Source organism: Pongo pygmaeus, chromosome 14 (genome assembly GCF_028885625.2).
Source record: "Pongo pygmaeus isolate AG05252 chromosome 14, NHGRI_mPonPyg2-v2.0_pri, whole genome shotgun sequence".
Taxonomy (NCBI): domain Eukaryota; kingdom Metazoa; phylum Chordata; class Mammalia; order Primates; family Hominidae; genus Pongo; species Pongo pygmaeus.
In genome coordinates this window covers 40,802,397-40,825,584 of record NC_072387.2, presented here as the reverse complement: position 1 = coordinate 40,825,584, position 23,188 = coordinate 40,802,397, and the positions used below count along the sequence as shown (strand labels likewise).

The 23,188-nt window shown below is 39.7% G+C and overlaps 1 protein-coding gene across 2 annotated transcripts in view; it reads right to left on the bottom strand.

The window, feature by feature from the left end:
• Positions 1-4,122: 4,122 nt before the first annotated feature.
• Positions 4,123-23,188, bottom strand: part of FRY (FRY microtubule binding protein) — a 268,121-nt gene continuing 249,055 nt past the window's right edge. The window contains exons 59-62 of one of the 2 annotated variants that reach the window (XM_063650744.1): positions 15,305-15,322; positions 13,447-13,557; positions 8,664-8,866; positions 4,123-8,040 (exon numbers count right to left, since the gene is read on the bottom strand). In XM_063650744.1, the coding sequence (XP_063506814.1) occupies positions 7,782-8,040; positions 8,664-8,866; positions 13,447-13,557; positions 15,305-15,322 (591 nt within the window). In that variant the 3' untranslated portion in view covers positions 4,123-7,781. The remainder of the gene's footprint in view (positions 8,041-8,663; positions 8,867-13,446; positions 13,558-15,304; positions 15,323-23,188) is intronic. The other variant, XM_054446794.2, reaches the window with a different exon arrangement.

Here is a 23,188-nt window from a genome sequence, read left to right as displayed (position 1 = left end):
ACAGAGTGACCTTTTAGACAGGGTGGCTGGGAAGAGGTGACATGAGATTGAGACCTGCAGGATGAAGGGAGTGGGGAGAAGATGGTTTTGATCCAAGGGAACAGCAGGAGCAAAGGCCTTGAGGGGCTGAGGAATAGGAGCCCCCTGGGGCTGACGTGGGACAAGAGGCTGCGGAAGACAGGGCTCTGATCACAAAGGATTCTCAAGGCCATGTTTAAGCAAATGACATCCCATGAGGGGCTTTCAACAGTGCAGATACATTCTCACTTCAAAAAGCTCACTTTAGAGGGAGACCGGTTGGGAGGTTAATGAACACATGAGCAAATTGATGGCTTGGACAAGGGTGGTGGCCAGGGAGAGGAAGAGAAATCCATGGGTTTAAGATAATGTTTGAAAATGTGCAGGGCTGGCAGTGGAAGGTGGAGGAAATAAACAATGACTCAATATTGTGCTTTGAGCTGTAGGGTGAATGGAATTGAGAGCTATACCAGGTAGGAGGCATGTTCTGGAGTCAGATTACCTAATTGCAAATCCTGGGTGCCGTACTTAAGAGATAATTTTGGGCAAGTTACTCTCTACCTCTCAGTTTACCTGTCTGTAAAATGGGGATAGTGATAGTCCTCACACCACCAAGAGATAGGAACTAAAGGAGTTGAGGCATGTTCATCATTTAGAATAATTAGTGCTTGTCACTTTGAGGGCTCAATACATTTACCTCTTATTTTAGTGGACCTATTTAGTGATGTGGGGATGGGCATCTGTTTTCAACATAAGTTTGAAGTGCTGGAGACATCCAAATGGTAGATGTCATGTAGCCTATTGGTTATATGTGTCTGGAATTTAGGAGATAAGACAGGGCTAGGGATAGATTTGGAGATAACAAGTAGTTTTTAAAGCCATGGGCCTGGATGGAATCACCTGCACCAAAATCTCACAAATCACCACTAATTAACTCACTCATGTAACAAAATACCACCTGTTCCCCAATAACCTATGGAAATAAAAAAAATTAAAAAATTAAAAAATATAGTTTCATAGAAGCAGGGAAAAAAGAGAGTACAACACAGGGCTCTGGGGCATACCAACACTTAGAGCAATGATTCTAAAACCTTAACATCCCAGGAGTCATTGGGTGAGCTTGTTAAATGACGATTCTGATTCAGTAGGTCTGGGGTCTGAGACTGCAAATCTAGGAAGCTCCCAGATGCCATCAATGCTGCTGGTTCCCCAGACTATACTTGGAGCAGCAGGAACTTAGTGGTTAGATGAAAGATGAGGTCAAGAGGGATAAGGAAGAGGATGATGAGATGAAAATGAAACAGTATTTCCAGAAGGTAGGAAAGTCGACTGAGTCAAATCCTGCTAGGAGGTCAAGAAAGGTGACGACAGCTCCATTTGATTTGGCAGCATGGAGGTGATGGGTGAGGTTGAAGAGAGAAGTTTCCATAGAGTGGTGTGGACGGAAGCAGTGTTAAAGTCCAAATAGTGAACAGAAGTAGTACTTCTTAGATGTTTTGCTGTAAGAAAGCAGAGAAACTGGTGATAGCTAGAATGGCATTTGGGGAAAGCGGAGGCGCGGAGTATGTTGGCATATTAAAGGGAATCATTTAGAGAAGCTGATGGCAGAGCAGAGAGGGGAATGTCTGTGGGAGCAAAGCCCTTGAATAGGCAGCAGAGATGGGGTCCAGAGTGCCAGTGGAGCAATTGGCCCCTGAAGGGAGCAGTGATATCCCTTTGATTATAAAAGGATGAAGCACCTAGAATATAGGGCTAGTTAAAGATAACTTTATACTTTTGGTGGGGAAGGTGAGACTCATTTGTTTATTCAATGAATTATGAAGCAAAGCCATCAGCTGAGACAGGATGCTGAGGAGAGAGGAAACAGGATGCTGAGGAGAGAGGAAAATATGAGAAATAACTCTCTCAGGCATTAGGAAATTGAAATGATCAGGAAGGCATAAGTGTATTACAAGATTGTCTCATAGTGTTGAGATTTGAGATTTTCTTGGTTGCACTTGCATACTAGTAATGTCACACTTCTAGTAATGAAGACACTTGTAGTAGTGAAGATATTACTAGAAATATAACATTACCAGTGTCATTGTTAGTGTGACACTACATGTGTGACTTGCATTCTAGTAGTATCTTCATCCTAGTAATGTCACACTTCTGGTGCAGGTGTGGGAAGAATCAGTTTTAGGTTCAACCAGACTTGGGGTTTAATCAGCTGAGTAAGACAGGGGTAGGGCATCCCTTGTGAATGTCAGCAAGGGAGGGATTATAATGACCCATGGGATTTAAATATGCTCCAAACGAGAGTAAAGACCTGTGAGGGCCACAGACTGATATTCATGATGGGAGAATTGTTAGAGGGGTGGGGGCTGGAGTAAAGGGGAACTGGGAAAATTCCTGAGTAGGGGGCCTGAAGGTGGGATTCTGGAGCTGGTTCACTTACTGCTATGGATCAGGTTTTAGTATAGCCAGGAAAGTGGGTGGCTAAGGTAGAAAAGAGTGAAAATGCCTGGAGGTAAGAATGTTAACAGGATGAGAGAGAAAAGATTTCGTACAGATTATACACAAGACTCCTGAAGTCCTGGAAATGACATCGGAAGCTGGGGTAAGCAAGAAGCTCTAGTCTCTCCGATGAATAAGGGGCAGGAAGCAGGAGGGCTTTAGGTCACCAGTTCCCAAGTGCGGTTGCAATTCAAAATCATCAGAGGAGCGTTAGAAAGGATTTAAGGGATCCGGAGGGGGGCCCAAGCCTCAGAATTTTTAAAAAGCTTTCCCAATGCTTCTAATGCAGCTGAGGGTCACAGCCAGTGCTGTGGATGACAGTGATGGGGTTGGGGAAGGAGGTGGCTAGTACAGCCAGGTGGCAAGAATTTCAAAGTCTCTGGGCTTTTCGAAATAGAGATGAGGAGAGAAGGGTTGGACATAGTAAAGGGGACCAGGAGGAATCTCTTTGTTCTCCTGGCCGAGGAGCTCCTGGAAGTTCGCACCAGGTGGCCCAAGTTCTTGGAATCTGAAATTCGCATACAATATCCATTCAAGTTTGCTGTTAAAAGAAGGATCTGGATTACAGAAGATGGCAACAGAGAAGGAGGCATCTGCCAGGAAACTGATCTGTAAGTGGATGCAGTAAATTCTAGTCACTCACTCACTGTGACCTCAAATAGGAAACAAAGTTACAAAAAGATCAATGACAGATTTGGGTAGAATCACTACACCAACAGCCTACGTGGAAAAACAACTGGGGGTGTGCTTTAGAAGAAAGCATTTCGCTATATAGGAAGTTTCTCCTAGTTCAGTGTCTTTCAAAGTGGAGTGGCTGTTACAATGCTGATTTGAGGGATCCTGCGCTGGATTTACCAAACTGGTCTCTAGAGGGGTCAACCTGAGGGATTCTGCATTTTTGACAAATACCCTGGGGTGATTCTTAGGTCTAGAAAGGAGAAAGCAATGTTCCAATCTTGGCAGTGGATTAGAATCATCTGGGGAATCTTAAACAGTGCTGGAGTTTGAGCACAGCTTCAGACCAACTAAATCAATTAAGAGGAAGGCTGAGTGTTGGGGTTTTAAGTCCCTGACATGATTTAATATGCATCTGAAATTTTGAGCCCATTACCTACACTCTAATTTTTATGAGAGATCCCAGTCCCGGCTGGACAAGATGGGAGTATCCTATTTTTTTCTCGGGGGCTTTAAATGCCATATGTATGTCTTTAGCCCAGACTTTGCTCCTCAACAACAGACTCACACATCCACCTGTTTACTCACCATCTTGTCTTGGATATCAGACATCTCAAAGTTAACATGTCTGAAGAATAAATCTTGGTTTCTACCTCCCGAACATGCATTCCCTCATCTCAGTTAGTGGCAACTCCATTCCTCCAGCTGTTTGGGCTAAACTCTCTCCCATTCCACGTGTCATTGGTAAGCCCTGTCAGCTCTAGCTCTGAACTATTTCCAGAATATGCCCACAACTAATCACATCCGTTGCTAGTACCCTAGCCCAAGCCAGCATTGCCTGGTGACTGCACTATTGCCACAGCCGTCTCTCTAGTCTTCCTGCTTCTACCTTTGCCCATCTGCAGTCTATTCTGCACATAGCAGCCAGAATGATCCTTTAAAAAAAATATTTTTATTGTGGTAAAACATATATAACAAAATTTACCATTTTAAAGTACACAATTAATTGGCATTAAGTACATTCACAATGCTGTATAACCACCACAATGGAACTTTTGTTATAGAACTTTTCTTCATCTCTATGAAGGAGTAATCCTTTTAAACATAAGTCACAGCATGTCACTACACTGCCTGCAAACATTCGGTGGCTTCCCATCTTGCTCAGCAAGGGACAAAGTCCTGCTGTGGCCCACAGAGCTTTTGGCTGTCCTCTCTGAACGCTCTCTTCACTCATTTCACCTGGTCATTGGCTTCCTTGCTGTCCCTTTGACAAAGTGACCCTGCTTCTCCTTCAGGGTCTCTGCATGTGTTTTTTCCTTTGCTGGAATGCTCTTTTCCTTGGATATCCATTGTATCCTTACTTCATTCAGATCTCTCCTCAGATATCACCTTATTAGAGTGATAGCTAAGATAGCCCCGTCCGCATTACTCACTGTATCCCTGTTTTGTTCTTCATGGCACTAATCATCACCCAACGTAGACAAGTACATCTTCCTCCACTCAAATGTAGGAGCCTCATGGGAACAGGGACCACATCTGCTTTGATAGCTGTGGTGTCCTCTAAAACAGTGCCTAGCCCAGAGTGGGCATGCAATAAATATTTGCTGAACAAAGAAATATCCTGGGTCATGATAGGTATTCAAATATTAATTGATCTCAAACAAATGCATTGAAAACTTTAAAAACAAGTTTCATTGAGATACAATGAACACACCCTAAAACTCACCCATGGACACTAATTTTTTGTTGTTAAGGCAGGCATCAGGAAGCACGTGTAAGCTATTGATGTAAGCAGCCTGGAGGTACCCTTATGCTTTCCAGAATTCTACAGTTCACTGAAAAGATCATTGTTTGTTAGGACTTAGAACCAGAAGAGCCTTGAGACCTAATTCTGGATGTTCATGCATGTGTGTGATGCCTACAATTACAGGCATCTTTATTTCACAGCAACATCGGCACATTTTCTTAACATCTCACCAGTGTTAGATGGGTTAGAGGTGGGAATGACATTCACGTGCCTCTAAAAATGTGCAGTGCCTTTTCTAAAACACTATATTTGGAGACTATAATTTTAATCAAGTGATGTCTAAGTTACAGAGCACCTGTCTGGATTGCTTTATTCTGCAGGTGGATACAAAGTGTATCATGTTTCAGTGTTAGAAAACAGTGAGACACAAGGAGGCATCTTTCTTATCACTGAGGCATCTGTTAAATATCTACCCTTTCCTTTGGTACTTCTACTTCTTTGTATCCCTGCGGAAGGCAATTAACATTAATGCTTCTGTAACAGAGGCACAGAGCAATAGCCGACAAGACTTGACTGGTAGATCTAAAGTTATTGCTGGGCTCTGCTGGCGTGGGGCTGCATCCTACACAATTTTTCCCATCTCCACTTAAAGTAGAGGAGGTGAAGAGATAGAGGAAAAGTAGAAGAAATCTTTCACATTAATACTTCTCCTTTTAAAAATAAAATTGAGAAAAACACAAACCACTGCTTCCTATGTTAATATCTTGGATTGCAATGTACTGTTGAAATCCTTTTTTTTCTTCCCTTTTTAAGAGTAAACCATCACGGTGGTTCTCTGCTGGGTAAGAAGGCATGGTAGAAAACTCAGTTCATGACGGATCTGTTCTCTCCACTGTGGCTCCCAACAAAACTCTCTGAAAGTTGTCTACTGTGGTGACCCACAGAAACCTTTATTTTATGATATTTTTCAGAGAGACCATGATTCAATTGTTTCTACAAATCGTAGCAAATCATCTTTCAGGCAAGTTTAAAAAAATAAATCATCAGAAAAATATGTTTTCAGCAGTCCAGAAAATTATTAAAATCTAGTAGTTGCATCTGTGGCAACATTAAAAAAAAATCCTAGGTTAGGCTCTCTTCTGTAGAATACTCCTAGAATATTACTGCCGATGATTCAGTAGCCATATGCTAGTAAAGCAAGTTATATTTGTTGGTCCATGTAAAATATGAGTAGGAAGACAGCATAAATGAGATTGTTACATGTTTCTCCCTGTGTTCCTGTTTTCCTAGTGGGGTAGATAGGGGATAGGTGTTGGTGACAGAATTACAACTCTGCTACTTTTTCCTGCTCACTATAGAATGAATTTCCAAATTTGAAGGATGACAACCTAATTATAGGTTATGGAGAATTAGAGCTCTCACTTTTTTGATTTTTCTTTTTGGTTGATTACAGAGAATTGGTTGAAGCTCACAGTTTTGATGCCAACTTCCAAAGAGATAATACTTACCTCCAGCTTCACAGGGCCATGCATGGCATGACCCCCATGGGTGCCATTCAGAGCATACATGTGAGGGGTGCCCCTTGGGGTTATTACTTTGGCAACCCACATGCAAAACTTCATGTGTGCCCAGGACAAACATTTTCATTAACCAGAAATAAAGTCCATGGCCAACGTGTATTTTGTCTTTTTTTTTTTTTAGTCTAAAGAGAGTTCTGAACAGATTATCAATTAAGCTTACATCACAAAAACTTTAAATGTATTTACAGAGTGAATAAGTTACATAGATAAACTCTGAATATGTTTCTGCTGTGCAACAAGTTCACATGCACACATCTAACACTTGACAGCATTAAGTTTAAGGAGAGAACTTAAGAATGGCCCTTTACATATATATTACACATAAAATATGACATCGAAGAAACAAAGTAACAACTCATATTTTACCTTTATGATTCTACTTCTGACTATCCAAACAGATATTAAAATATGCATGCCTGACAGGTGAAAAGACTTGGAATTTATATTGTGAATAGTTTTCTCTACAAAATGGCAAAGTTAATTAAAATTAACACTCATCCTTCAGCAGTATAAATATGCTCATAAAAGCAACCTTCTAGTAAAAAGCAGCCAAGATCCTTAAAAAGAGTTTATCTGGACCATTTTTGGTGCAAAGAGATCCAGGGCTTTCAGAAACAGTAGCCTAGCAACATAAGAAAGGTACTTCATAGCAGCTCCTTTTAGATACAGTAATTGTATTCAAATTACAGTGTACATTACATTGCCGTCCATTTACAATTCCCTTTTCACATACACAGGCTGTCAGCTTTTGACCATCTTACAGTTTTCAGTGGCCAGCTTCATTTTGCCTGCCCCTTTCTCAGCCCACGAAAAAAAGGAAAAAGAAAAAAGAAAAGAAAATGGAACAAGACAGGGAAAGAACGTACATGTTTGAGAATATAAAATTTTTTGAGTGAAGAAAACATTGCACTTTTGCCAATCTAAAATTGTTTCTAGAAAGGAAGGTACTGTTCAGTGTAGTCGGCTTTGGTATGCAACGGAAGTCACTTCTTCAGTAGTAAGTTGCATATGCTCGGTCAAATGTAACACATTTGTGCCACACAGCATGACGAGTGGAGTCTGTCCAGGACGTTCTAAGCTACCTTGGTTCTTATAGTATTGCTACACGTTGGAAGTTCTGCCATCCTCTTTAGAAAAAGCCCTACAGGTAACAAGAGGGAGAACAGTCTGTCCAAGCCTTTTGAAGGCTGAGAAGACACTGAATGACGTTGCCCCAGCATGGCAGCACTGCCAGTTTGGAACCCAGTGGGGACAGGAGGCTCCTGTCAGAGACTAGTGCCAGAAACACTGGAGTCTGGAAGAAAAGTAGTGAGGACTCGGTAACTCTGAGCCCTGCGGATCATGTCTCGGATCTCCATGTTCAGCTCCATCAGCTTGGTGCAGATCTCGGTCAGGCTCTGGTTAGACCCCACCAGGGCATAAGTACCCGTCTGTCCCAGAGTTTGGTGACGGAAATAAATATTCAGTAGTGTCTGGACCTCATCATCAGAACTGCTTCCAAAGATGTCATTGGGCCACAGACTTCTGCAGTCAAAAAGAACAGCACAGATTAGAGGCACTATTAGTCACAAAGTTGGGAGCTTATGAGTCTTCATTAATATGAGAATATTACTTTTTAAAAAGGCTTTATTGAGATGGAATTCCCATATCAGGTAATTCACTCATCTAAGGTAAACAATTCAGTGGGTTTTAGTATATTCAGAGTTGTGCAAACATCACCATAATCAATTTTAAAATATTATTTTGATAAAATATCAAAAGTATAAAAATATCAGAATGGAATCTGATACTCCTAAAACATTTACCTTATTTGCTATAGCCTTCTGGTTTCAATGAATGTGAATACAATATCAGAATGTAGGGGCAAACCCAAAAAGGATGTATTCAAATGTTAGTTAAAAATTATATGAAGGTATATTTTGAAGTGCTTCAGCATTTTGTCATTTTAGGGATGACAAATGGCCAGAACCAACACCAACACTTTCAACACGTAGTGTTCTGAAAGCTGAGTGTTTCTGGTTTGGCAGCAGTAAAGATCTGAGAAGAGATCTGTAAAGTATCTAGCCTTCTGTAGTGGCCCACCATGACAGACTAACAACCAGGTGTGCATTTCCTGCAACCACCTCTAAAAGAAATAACAGAGTCACCTGCACTCCCTGATCTGCCGCAAAGCTTTGCCGAGTTCGTTGTTCTTCAGGCACTCCAGCATGGACTGGATGGCCGCTTCGGTGGACGTGAAGGTCGGCTCGGACCACGCACCGTCTGAATAGAGAGGATCAGCTGCAATGACTGCGTTGGCTTCCTTCAGGTGTTTCTTTAGGTCACTCAGTTCCCTGGACATATTCAGCAGCTATTTAAAAAAAATGTTTTTTAAACTATATTTAGGTGCTGGGGGAATTTTACATCCCAAAAGGAAAAAAAAATGGATCTTATGGGTGTGGTTAAGCATAAGCTTAATACCTTGGTAAATTCAAATAGGATAGATGACGTTGTACTCCATGGTATGTGTAGGGGATTGTGGAGTTGGATGCATTGAGTATGTGTCAACTGCTGAGATGCTCTCCTTACAGAAAAGGTTAAGACTTCATTTAAAATGTGTTCCATTTAAGTTCGACTTAAATAGGGAATAAACACAGAAGGAAAGAGTACAAGAGATCAGGCTCAAGAGTGAGTAGATCTGGGTTCAAATGCCAGCTCTGCAGTGTACTGTAGGAACATGGACAAGTTAACTGACTTTTATGTGCCTCAGTTTTCTCATCTGTGAGACTGAAGATAATAGCCATCCTAAAGGTTTATTTTAAAGATTAAGTGGAAATAATATATACAAAATGCTTAGTACAGTCCAGCACTTAAGTGCTCAATTAATGTAATCGTGACCATGGACTCTGTCCTAATAATAAGTTTTTCTCACTCTTGGTTCCACACCGTGGGAAAAAGCTGAAGACACAATTTTGAGGAGATAGAATAATCTTAAACTAATGTTTGTATTAATGCTACAGCAGTAAAAGATATTTTCCCTCGAAGTTACTGGAACCAAAGGATCCAGAGTGTTAAAAAGTAAAGCATAAGAAAACCTGTGTCACTTCTAAGTGTCTCAAAATATACTACGGAAGATGGTTGTTTTGCAATTTGATCTCAAGAGCATTAAAAAAATTGGCATAAAATTAAAGGTTTTTTTCTCTTTGTAATGCAAGTTGATGATGTCTGTTTACTTTGGAAAGTTATTTATTCAACATCTTTGCTTTTCCTCTTCATTCCCAACTCACTCATGGTACAAACAATAAAAAACTGAAGCCTTGAAGGATTATTTTTTCTTGGCACACATGCCTGTTAAATACAACTACCTACTATAGAAGTAGGTTTAAAATTTACTGAAATAATCTTTAAAAACAAGATATTAGAGTATCTTAATTTTGTATGTAGTTTTAAATTTGAAAGCAAATTTCTCCTTATTTTAAGCCTAGATAAGTTTTAAACATTATGTGTGTATACATACATTATTTAAAACATATAGTATTTAAACACTGTGTGTGTACGTACCCATATAAATACACACACCAGGTATACCTTGGAAATATTCAGTTCTAGACATCTGCAATAAAGTAAGTCATGTCAATTTTTTGATTTCCCCATGCCTATAAAAATTATGTTTACACAATATTGTAGTCTAAGTACACTAAATCTAAAAATGTACATACCTTAATTAACAAACACTTTAGTGCTAAAAAATGCTAACAATCATCTGTGCCTTCAGTGAGTAATTATCTTTTTGCTGGTAGAGGATCTTGCCTTAATGTTAATGGCTGCTGACTGATCAGGGTGGTAGTGGCTGAAGGTTGGGGTGGTTGGGGCAATTTCTTAAAATCAGACAATAATGAAGTTTACTTATTTATTTGTTTATTTATTTATTGAGATGGAGTCTTGCTCTGTCACCAGGCTGGTGTGCAGGGACACGATCTCAGCTCACTGCAACCTCCTCCTCCCGCGTTCAAGTGATTCCCTTACCTCAGCCTCTCAAGTAGCTGGGATTACGGGCACGGGCCACCATGCCTACCTAATTTTTTGTATTTTAGTAGAGGTGGGGTTTCACCATGTTGGCCAAGATGGTCTCAATCTCTTGACCTCGTGATCTGCCCACCTTGGCCTCCCAAAGTGCTGGGCTTACAGGCGTGAGCCACTGCACCCTGCCAAAGTTTGCTTTATTGATTGACTCTTCCTTTCATGAAATATTTCTCTGTAGCATATGACAGCATTTTATACACCTTGGAACTTCTTTCAAATCTGCAGTCAATCACCTTAAACTCTGCCACTGCTCTATAAACTAAGTTTATGTAATATTGTAAAACTTTTGTTGTCATTTTGACAATGTTCTCAGCATCTTCACCAGGAGTAAATTTCACCTAAAGAAACTTTCTTTGGGCCGGGTGTGGTGGTTCATGCCTGTAATCCCAGCACTTTGGGAGGCCTCACTTGAGGTCAGGAGTTCGAGACCAGCCTGACTAACAAGGTGAAACCCCGTCTCCACTAAAAATACAAAAATTAGCTGGGCATGGTGGTGCGGGCCTGTAATATCAGCTATTTGGGAGGCTGAGGCAGGAGAATCGCTTGAACCTGGGAGGTGGAGGTTGCAGTGAGCCGAGATCGTGCCATTGCACTCCAGCCTGGGCAACAGAGTGCAACTACATCTCAAAAACAAACAAACAAACAACAACAAAATTTTATTTGTTCATGCATAAGAAGCAACTCCTCATCCATTCAGGTTTTATCATAAGACTGCAGCAATTCAGTCACATCTTCAGGTTCTACTTCTAATTCTAGTTCTCTTGCTATTTTTACCACATCTGCAGTTACTTCCCCTACTTAAGTCTTGAGCCTCCCAAAGTTATCCATTGGAATCACCTTCTTCTACACTCCTGCTAGTGTAGATATTTTGACTTCCTTTCATGAATCATGAACGTTCTTAATGGCATCAAGAATGGTGAATCCTGGCGGGGCGCAGTGGCTCACAGTTCACTTTGTGGGGGTCGAGGCAGGTGGATCGCCTGAGCTCAGGAGTTTCAGACCAGCCTGACCAACATGGTGAAACCCCATCTCTACTAAAAATACAAAATTAGCCAGGTGTGGTGGTACATGCCTGTAATCCTAGCTACTCAGGAGACTGAGGCAGGAGAATCGTTTGAACCTGGGAAGCGGAGGTTGCGGTAAGCTGAGATTGTGCCATTGCACTCCAGCCTGGGCAACAAGAGTGAAGCTCCATCTCAAAAAAAGAAAAAAAAAGAAAAAGAAAAAGTAAAGTTTATCTTGACCATGTGGCAAATAAAAAAGAAAAGAGTTGATTCCTATTATCTGACAACTTACAATTGAATAGAGGAAAACTGGTTGTGAAGGCCTACTTTCTTGAAATAAGCATTTGAAAGCATAAAGTTGTATAGTTTTTTCCTTTTTTCAAACTGAGTAATAAAAAAATGGTAAAATGGTTGTAATTTGTCTCTTGTGGCTCTTCCTCCTCTGCTCTTAGCCGGTGAGGTTTCCCAGGCTTCATCCTCACTTCTCTGCTGTCACTGGCATGGTTTAATCGACTTCTGCTTGTTCACAATCACATCTGTGCCTTTTGTTTAGCTCTCTCCCCTGACCTCACATGTAACCACCTGTAAGAGGTCAGTCACTGTGTAAGCCAGGTCTGGGTCCAGTATGCAGCCATTGACTAGCCGGCAGAAGGCTTGACTGTCTGGACACAGCATCGCCTCAGTCCTTCTTTTTATATTCCTGTCTCAGCTTTGGTGCTACTGGTCACCTGGTTTATATAAGATGGAACCTGAGTGTCACCCTCTCCTTAACTCTTTCCTTCATCCCCCCATCAGTTTCATTGATTTTTTGTCCTGTGTCTCACATTTCCTTCCTCCTCTCCATACCTAGCACTTCTGTCCCAGTTCAAACTCTCTCCTTCTGTTTGAACTATTTCAGCAGCCTCATCACTGGTCTCCATGTCTTTGGTCTAGTTGTCATCAGACCCACCCTCCGCATAGCTGCCACAGAGATCTACCTGAAATACTCCTAGGTGCAGCATGTCTTATGATCTCGCCTTTACCCCTCTCTCTTCTGCCTTATCTCATAGCTCTTTTTTGGTGCACCTTCTATTCTAGCAATACTAAGTAGCTTGTAGCTCCTTTCTCTTTCTTCCCATCAGGCTTATGGCCATGCTGTTTGTTCTTATTGGAATGCTCCTCCCTCACTCCAACTCACCCTCTGAGAGTCTACTCAGGTGTGGTTTCCTCCAGCAAGCTCTTCAGTTTCAACTTTTCTTACCTCTAGGCAAATGAGGCGTTAGTCCTCTTTGCTTCTATAGTATCCAGTACACACCACCATTATTCCACTGACTACATTACTGTAGTATTTCTTCATTTGTAGAAAAATTTTGGCTCAATCAGCAGTAATATATTTAAGTTATTTTATTTTAAATATTTTAAAATATTAAAATATCATGGTGCTAAGCAGGGCAGGGAAACTGAAGAGAACCAAACACATCATACAGACATTTCCTTCTTACCTCAAGGCAAGGGCAAGTATGAAAAACTAATGTAAAGAAGAAAACCCACACACATGGAAAATTTTCAAATAAGGATGCCCAGCCCCAGGGCCAGGATCAGGGAGATGCAAGCAAGGCACCTAGGCCGTAACCCACAGGAAGGTTCCCTCCTACACGCGTTCTTACATTTTGAGGCACCTCACTTTCCATACCTACTTCTGACCTTGCTTTTAAAAATGAGAATAGAAATACATACAAGACATGTTTATTTCAGACTTGTGCTTGAGCAAAATAAGTATGCGGGAATAAAATCACTTGGGCAGTTATAAATGGGGTGGAGTGAGGAAGAACAAAAGAAATGATTTTCGTGGTGAGACGTGGGGTTGGGAAGCATGTGGACTCACCTCTGGCATGGAGCTAACTTCGTGCACCTGGCCGATGAGCTTACAGTAGGACTGAAAAAGCAATAGCAGCTGGAAGTGTAGCTTATATAATCTCTGACACAGTTCCAATTGCTAAAGAGAGAAATTGCATGGGAAGAAATAGTTATTATTAAGGATCATTCACATATAACTAGTGAAATCTCAATGGAGACAAACTTTTTTTTTTTTAAATTAAGAAAACATAACCAGCTGTTATTCCAAATAAAACAGAAAAACAAAATACAGTCATTAAATACCAATGAGAAATCCATGGTATAATTTCCATTATAGTTTGTGTAATGGATGACTAATTAGAGAGTAGCAGCTATAAAGGGACTGAGTGAACAACCAAATTTCCATTATATTTGCCAATTAAATACCTACCAATTATAGCTGAGTGGTTGTCTTCATTTTTATAAGCTATAAATTATTTTTAAAAAGAAAAATTTCCTTTTATTAAAAGTATATTTGAAAGGCAAAACATTAAGTAGTTCTAGGTGTTAAACTTATAAATTCTGTAGACGCCTGGGCCTGTGTAAACGTAACAGTCAGGCTTACTGATGATCCGTCTACTCTGTGCTCAGTAAATACTTGTTGAATTAAAGAGAGATAAAAAGGGACCAAAAAATGCTTAGAAAAAAAGAAATTATTAACACATTCGAAAATTTCTGTGGAAAGGACATCAAAAAGTAATCATACACAATGGCCCTTGAGCCACATAAATACCTCTGGAATTTAAAATGTTTCGGGGCACATTTATGTCTCTGTACCCTATAATTTGTTCATTACACAGCTTATGTATAGTATGAGGGAAAAATAACAATTCCAATGCCAGTGACAAGACTAGTCTTTGAGCTGTACCCACTACACTTTGCCTATTTTATTCCAAGAATGAGTTTGCTCCCAGGTAGTGAGTGGATGGGATTCTGTGAAAGGAAAGGAACAGCCTTTGCTCAATAGAATTTCATGGCCAGCAGTCACCAGTGAAAGTGGATTAAATATGTGGTTTAAACTAAATGCTTCACTGTTCAGTTTTCAAATGGGGTAGGATAAATAGGGCCTTTCTTTTACCAAGGACTACAAAGAATGCAGCTCAGAATCGAGAGCTTCTAAGGTGACTTAAAACTGTTTCCTCCAATCTGTTTAAGGAAAGAAATCACAAGAATTTAGGTTTTAGGAAGAATATTCTATTGGTATTATTAACAGACTTTTGATCCTAAATCTTAAAAGTTGCTAAAATTCACGCTAAGACTATGCTGAATGGTTTCCTTTCTCTTCCCAGCCCTTCCCTGCTCTTTAGGGGAAAACCAATTCTGCCTAGATTCTTTGATCTCTCAATACTGGCAACCAGCCTAAGATTAAAGAAGCAGCTACACTGACTAATTAACTCAAACTGGATGTTTGGTTGTTTTAGTAAAACATTGTATTTTGTGGTTTTTAAACTTCTCTTTAGGGAAACCTTTAAAACTCTGGTATAAAAGATAACTGCCAGAAACTTGCAAATAAATAAAAAAGTATTGTTTAAAAACAATATTACCTTCACAATTTGGGTGAAACCTAGCTATGAAAACTCTGCCTTTCCTAAGTGCCAAATCATGGTAATTATTACACAAAATATTCCACTGATAATATGATAATTCATAGCAATGTAGGTTTCTACTTTGGGGCGAAAGCAGCCCAGAATGCTACTAATAAACTGCCATGTCTTAATCTACCAAATAAAATAAATTAAAATGAGAAAGGGAAAACATGCTAAGAGATGTAACAGTAACAGTAAAAATAGGGTTTGTTATGGGTCCATGCCTAAATGGACAAAGAGTATGAAAGAAAGTTAACTTACTGCAAGAGATTCCATTTGCTACACAGCAAGCATGGCACAGGAAACAAAGGAAAGGAAAGAAAGTACAGGGTCAGTGTCTGCATGCAACAGAAAGCACGGCCCTTTTCCAAGAGCAGAACCGCCAGCAGTATTAGCATTGCTCACCCAAACTTGATAAATGTTGCAAATGTCGTACCCATTCAACATGCATAGCGTTCCAGTTAAAAACAAGCTCTAATGGGAAACATATCACTGAAAAAACATAATGTTTAAGTTTTTAGGTTCTCTGATTAATCAGTTTAGATTTTGTCAGTTTTAGAGACCAAAAATCAAAACTTTTATTGCTTGAAGATTTTAGCATATAAGTGTGCATAATATGTGAACACAGTAAAACTGAGAGGAAGCCAGCTTAGTTATTTGAAGAATTATAGCCCCAAACAAATTAGACTATTGCTTTGTATTAAGGCAGAGTCTTTAATATGTTCAGTTTCATATCTACTAAACTATGACCTTCCAATTAACATTGAATATAATGAACAATCTACATGGTATTTTCTTTAGTTGGATTGCCTTGCACACTGAGAATATTTTATAGGACTGCTATAATTTTTAATTTCAAAGGACTAAACATTGCATACCCTCAAGCAAGTGTGAGATATGACAGGTAATTTTCTTGCATTTTACTTTTTATAACAATTTTTTCTCCAATAGACAATTTCTTTTTTTTTGTTTTTTTTTTTTGAGATGGAGTCTCGCTCTGTCGCCCAGACTGGAGTACAATGGCACGATTTTGGCTCATTGCAACCTCTGCCTCCCGGGTTCAAGCGATTCTCCTGCCTCAGCCTCCTGAGTAGCTGGGATTACAAGCACGTGCCATCATGCCCAGCTAGTTTTTGATTTTTTTTTTTTTAGTAGAGATGGGGTTTCACCATGTTGGTCAGGCTGGTCTCGAACTTCTGACCTCGTGATCTGCCCGCCTTGGCCTCCCAAAGTTCTGGGATTACAGGCATGAGCCACCATGCCTGGACTCAATAGACAGTTTCTAAAAGTAATCTACAACTAATAGTTAGTCTAAAATAATGTAAATTTGTAACTGGGCCATGTTGAACAGCAGCTACCTTTTTTTTTTTTTTTTTTTTTTTTTTTTTTTTTTTTTTTGAGACGGAGTCTTGCTCTGTCTCCCCAGGCTGGAGTGCAGTGGCGCGATCTTGGCTCACTGCAAGCTCCACCTCCCGGGTTCACACCATTCTCATGCCTCAGCCTCCCAATGTAGCTGGGACTACAGGTACCCACTACCACGCCCAGCTAATGTTTTTGTATTTTTAGTAGAGACAGGGTTTCACCTTGTTAGCCCGGATGGTCTCGATCTCCTGACCTTGTGATCCGCCCGCCTCGGACTCCCAAAGTGCTGGGATTACAGGCGTGAGCCACCGCGCACGGCCAGCAGCTGCCATTTTTTGATGTCACCATATCATAGAATTGGTTTATGGAAAGTTTGGGTATGTAGAAAGAGATAAGTAAAACTTGACAGAATGTATTTTTCTTTTTTAAATCAAATTGACCATTCCTAATTATGCATCAACATATCTGGTTCTGAATTTTCAAAATATTTAAGGACCTAACAGTTTCTAATCCAATAAACCCCCCTTATTTTAAAGCTCTTTCAAAAAGTGTCTGAGTTATCATCGGTTTAATGTATTGTACTTGAAAATAAGGTACAGTAAATAAGAACAAATGAAACTATCAACTTATTAATTAGTGTCGACAAATGTAATTAAAGGACTGCCACCAACAAGCCCTACCCTATCCTCCAAGGGTCTATTATTCCCTTACTTATCACTTGCTTATCATGTGGGGTTGGCACATTGATGCATATTATATTATGTTTATTAAGTAGTTTTTGGGACCCTGGCCATAAATTTCTTTCAAAGTTTGGAAGACAAACACCTGTAAGCCTCTGATGTGGAGACTACACAGCTTCAGGTATTTACTATTCTCAAGAAAACTTTACATCTAAAGGTTTCTAAAACCAAACTTTCTGTTCTGAAATATAATGTCATATAAGATAGTCACACAGGGAGAGTCTTAAGTCTATATAGCCGCAGAATTTCCAGTGCGAAGACTTTTTGGACAACATCAAATATGACTGAAACGTTTAGTATGCAGTTTAGGAAGTAAACATTTGCTACTATGGGATTTACTTTTCAGAAGTGTGAAATGAAGCAAGTGCTGAGTAAATTACAAGGTCTTGTGTGAAGAAAACGGCTTTTTATTGCTTTCCAAAACAAGGTTATAATCCAAGGAGGTCATCAAATCAGTTCAAGTAAAATCTTTTCTGTTCAATAAAGGCAGAGGAAACTTTTCGACTCCAGCTTGGTCTAAGGAATTTCATTGTCAATGAATTCCTCCCACTCAGCTCTCAGGGCACAAAACAGTGTTTTTCTTGGGAGATGGCCAACTGTGATGAATGCCAGTTCTCAGGATTCTTCCTAAACGTTCCCTTTTAGGTAGGCTAGTTCAGGCTTCCTTGATATTTATTATCTCAGAATCTTTTTGTAGGCCACAGGCTGGGACCTAGTTTGCATTTAGAGTTCCAAAAAGAGTGAAAAAAGCCTTTCTGGGGGGCCATTTTATGGAAATTATTTAAATTCCCCTTGTCCCACCGTCCCGTTCTAATGTTTTTCTGTATCCACATTCTAAAAATAAGCCCTTGAGAAGTCTTTATAAACTTATCTGTGTTTTGGCGGCTTTAGGTTCTTTTGAACATGTTGTGGGAATGTCCTTGTTTTGTTAGTCACAAGGATTTTCTTCAAGCCCCCTTCCTGCTCTCCTGATATGGCTTGATTTATAAAATTGGATTTAGAGGTATGTTTTCTCAAAATGAGGAAGAAAAAGATCAAGAAGCCAAGATGTTAAGAATTTATCATAAACAATTGAGGAATGCATAGCTTTTAAAAGCCCAGAATAATTGAATTCCTGCTGATCAACAGTAGCATAGCCATATCTGGGTTCTGTCTTCTGTTCTCAGGTGGATTCTATGCTTATGACGTAACCAGTCAGTAAAAATCTAAGAAACTTTTGATATGATAGAAGATGAACCAAGTGTACTATAGTAGCTATTATTTTCATCACATTTAATCTCTGAAAGTCCTGGGTTTAAATTAATGAGATAAAATTTAAATAACCTAGCCTAATGATGAAATCTCCTAAAAGTTGGGAATAGTATGTACCCACTTGTTGCTAATAATGCTTGGGCCTGGCACATTGATGGCTATGGCATTATCTTTGTGAAGTAGTTTTTTGGACCTTGGTCATAAATATCCCTCAAAGCTTTGAAAGATAAATACACCTATGATACAGATTACACATCCTGAGATATTCACTTTTTTCAAGACATCTGTAAGCTGTCTTCAATAGACATTTCTTTCGCCAATATGAGAAAGAATATGGCTTACAGAGGAAAGACTGATTGACTATATCTGAAGGATGATGTTTAATAGATTATAACTTAATTGGAGAAAAGTCTTGTCTTGTTCAACACTTAACTTGTTCAATTTGTATAAGAACAGAGGTTGTAGGCTTCTCATTCATAGATTACGTAGATAGAAAATACATAACTAAGAAGGTTAGTGTCCAAAAAGACCCTAACAGAATGATGATTTGAACATAAGAAGATGAAATGTAGTAGGGCTAAAATGTAAATTGTTGTCCTTGAGTTCAAAGAGTCAAATGTTCAAGTAGTGCTCAGAAATATCTGTTGAATTATGAATGCATTAACTAAAATCAACAATACATGATGTGGAAACGTCTCCAGCTTTTCTGGGGCCACCTCTGCAGAATTGGATGATAAATTATGTTAGTTAGCTATAAGGAGACTAAAGCCACTGCCTGCAGAACCCAGAGTCGAGAGGTCTGCAGACTTTATTCCCTGACCTCCATTTGTGTTCACTTAAACCTTGACTAGTGGCCACTCCAGAATGAATTCCACAAGAGATGGAGAGGCTGGTGGAAACCAAAATTGTTAGTTGGAAATGCTGATTTTAAGTCATGAAGAGATTTTTCTCCTTTTGATGTGTGCAGGCTGAGAAAACACTACTAAAGCAGTGTCCGCAAATGAGTGAAAGTGATCTTATGACACAAGCAAATCACATGCCTTGATTTATGTCCTATTTAGTGTATGCTGCACAGAGAACTGGTATTACTGTCACCAAGAACCCCAAATCGTTGACTAATAATGGCTGTCTTTAAAAAAGAGCCTTCCCCGAAATACACTTCCCAAATATTGGAAATAAATTGCTTAGAAACATGGTTTGTTTTGAACATGCACTGAGAATGTTCCTCCAACATATCCCTCAGAAAGTGAGTTCAGCAGACAGGTGCTTGCATATGCAGAGATGCTTCTCGCATATGCAAAGAATAATACTCTTTCCTGTTTTCTTTTTGGAAACTCAAGCCCCTTCTATCTAGCTTTATTCTTCATTTTGAGGACTTAGGTACAGAGAAATATTTTTGTTATAAGAAAAGCAATAGGCCAAACATCATGATGACTGGTGCCTGGCTCTTGCCTTCAGTGTTAGGAACTCACTGGGCAGCAGGGATGGTGGAGAGTCCATATAGGGCAGTCTATACTTAGTGCTAGATCATTATTGTCACTGAGGAAGGCAGGCCCAGTGTTGCTAGATCTTCTTATTCAGAGACACCAGGAATTCTGCTTTGAGTGTGTGTGTATGTGTGAAAGTTTTTGTTGTTGTTGTTGTTTTGTTTTTTTTTGAGATGGAGTCTTGCTCTGTCACCCAGGCTGGAGTGCAATGGTGCGATCTCAGTTCACTGCAACCTCCGCCTCCCAGGTTCAAGAGATTCTCCTGCCTCAGCCTTCTGAGTAGCTGGGATTACAGGCACCCACCACTGAGCCCGGCTCATTTTTGTATTTTTAGTAGAGATGGTATTTCACCATGTTGTCCAGGAAGGTCTCAAACTCCTGATCTCGTGATCCACCCGCCTCACGCTCCCAAAGTGCTGGGATTACAGGCGTGAGCCACCGCGCTCGGCCGCATGTGTGAAAGTTTTAAATTTTTAAATGCAGGGTCAGTTAATATTGTGCAAGCTTAACACAACATGTCTGTGAATTGGTTATAGTTCACAAGCCACCAGTGCATAAACTTTCTTCTTTATTCTTAGGTCTACAACTTTATGTTAAGAATAGAAGAAAAACTGGAAAAATAAATATTCAGCACCCAACAAAGAGATATATTGTCTTTCACAAACAATTCTATAGCAATCCTCACTTAAATCACCTGTTAAGAATGATTAGGAATTTTCTACTGGCAAAGACCGGACCAGACTGGGTAGGGCTTGGGGGTTGAGAAGCTTTCATATGCCTGTCTGTACACTGTCACCATCTCTGACAGACTGATATCTTTATTCAAGAATTTACTTTGCTAGGTTTAGTCGGGTAAGCACTAATCCTTTCATGAAGTGCACACTTCTTTGAAATAGAACAGATATGAGTAATAATTATTGGTATATTCATATTGCTATTTATATCCAGACATAGATTCTGCAAGTTATAAGTTCACTTATCCCCATTCTACCTGTCCCCAGGCAAGGGAGTGCTCAGAGTAACTGGCAACATCAAATCATTCCAGAAGACAGAGAACCTGATTACACAGGAGCGTTGGAGAGAATCACTTAGAGGTAAGCTAAGCAGAGGTAAGCTAAGCAGAGGTAAGCTCTGAGGCCAGACATTTGTTGGGTTTTGTTTTGGGTTGGAGGCCAAATGGTAGCTCTAGTCAGCAAAATTATATCTCCACATCTCTAGACGTAAGATCTTAATATTTAAGTGGAATGACACCATCATTCCTCCTCAAGGCCTACCTTTTGTGTGTAAGGACTCAGTTTTCTCTCACAGCCCATTTCCAGCCTTGTTGAGTGTTACCTATGATGGGAGCCGAGGCTGCCTGATTTGTGTACTCTGCATGGTGCCTAGCCATGCCTCAAGGCTGGTGGAATTAGAAAGTGTGAGGTTTGAGCTGCATGCACAGTGGCCAGACTACTTCCAGGATCTACTAACCAATTAAAACAGAGAATAACTGTAACCAAGTATCCAGATGACTTAAACAAATCTCCCCGCCTTGCCTGACTTACTAGGATTGCCAACCTCTTTTGTTAGGTGGCATATAATTTGCCTTCTAGATCAACCACAGACTCCAGAATTGTTACACATGTAGGCCTGCAAGCATCTTCCTCAGGACATCTGGTCACTGCTTGAGTTCTCTGGTCACCAGTGTGTCCATGAGCCATTTGGAAATATTCTGAAACACTGAACTAATACTGACAATGGGGCCAAAGCTTGGTTGGTTTTTGCAAAAACATTGGAAACACCAGACTCAGAATTTGCCCTTCCATCATTCCTTTCCTAGTAAATCCCACTCTCATCCCTCTTGGGTGTTTTATGCATCTTCCCTCCTTATTCATGCAGATTCCTAAAGCCATATTAGACATTTAGACATATGCTGGAAATTATTCTCGAGTGTTTTCCCATGTGTATGTTTTGCCTCCAAAATTAAGCTAGAGAAAGTGTGGACAAATGGAAAGAATATGGCCTTTAGACTTTGCCTCTCAGCTTCAGTTTTCTTAGCTGCAGAATGGAAAAACCCTTATTTCAAAGGACTGTTGTAAAGGATCAAATGAGATTACATGTGTACAGTATTTGAAAACATTAGTTTCTTCTTTCTACTTTTGTACTCTCAAGCCTTTATAGTAATGCTAACAGAGTTGTCACATCTAAACAAATGAATAAATAGGTGAACTCTACATTTTGAGTCCTTGGGTTTAGTAAAAACACAAGAAAAGAGAGGGAGAGGAATAAGTACTACAAAATAGAAGCAAAGAAAGAGGTGCATGAATAGGAAATGAGTAAAAACAATAAGCAAAAATCAGATAAATATTTGTTTGAGGAAGGTAAAGAAGAACCAGGAAAAAAGGAGGGAGCAACTAATACCAAGTAAAACAACTTAATAGAAATAAACCACAAGCACAACAGAAATACATATTTTAAAGTTGGAATGTTTGGGAAATCGGATAAGTTAACTGGAATTTCTGGTTATCCTTAAGGTTAACCCGGAAGCTATAAAGAAACAAAGAAATAAATGATAGATTTGGTTTCAACCCTTGTTCATAAAAATCTGCAATGTATTAATGTGCTTTCCTGTCTGAGGTTCTGTTACAGAGAATATAACAGAATTTGATGATTGAGGACAAGTTTTCAGATAACAAGTTGTTTTTTACATACTACTATACAAACTATACTATGAGCTGGATTCGATTTGTGCTCAATGTAAATTCTAACCTGGTAACTGTTCTCTGGACTGCATTTGTCTTAACAGCAGATTATAGTGAAGGGAGGGCTGGGCTGGAAAGACAAGCCATGAGTACTACTGGGTGGCCATAAAATCTGAAACCTAGGTAATACTTTATTTTTTTTTAAATATATTACTTCTGGGATATGCTAATGGCACAGGTTATTCAGTGAAAATCTAAGTCACAAATCATCTGAGACAGGACATCACAGATGCATATATAGGGATTGAGGGAAATGCTGGAGTTTATTGTGATTTTTGAACTGTATATTCAATTCTGTTTGCTTATGGGAGACATTATGTAAGTCATTAAACACTTATTTTAAAAATATATGCAAACTAGTTATTATTTGCCTATGTTGACAGACTTTGTGTCAAAGCTGCATCTCTGCCTCTCACTTCTCAACCATGGAGCCTTGGATAAGTCAAGCTGTGGTGTCTTCAGCTATAGAATGGGCAAATGCTACCGCCCTGCTTCCCATCCAGACAGAGCAAATGACTTAAGGGTGTGAAAGTGCTCTGTAAACCATATATCTGTGAAAGTGAG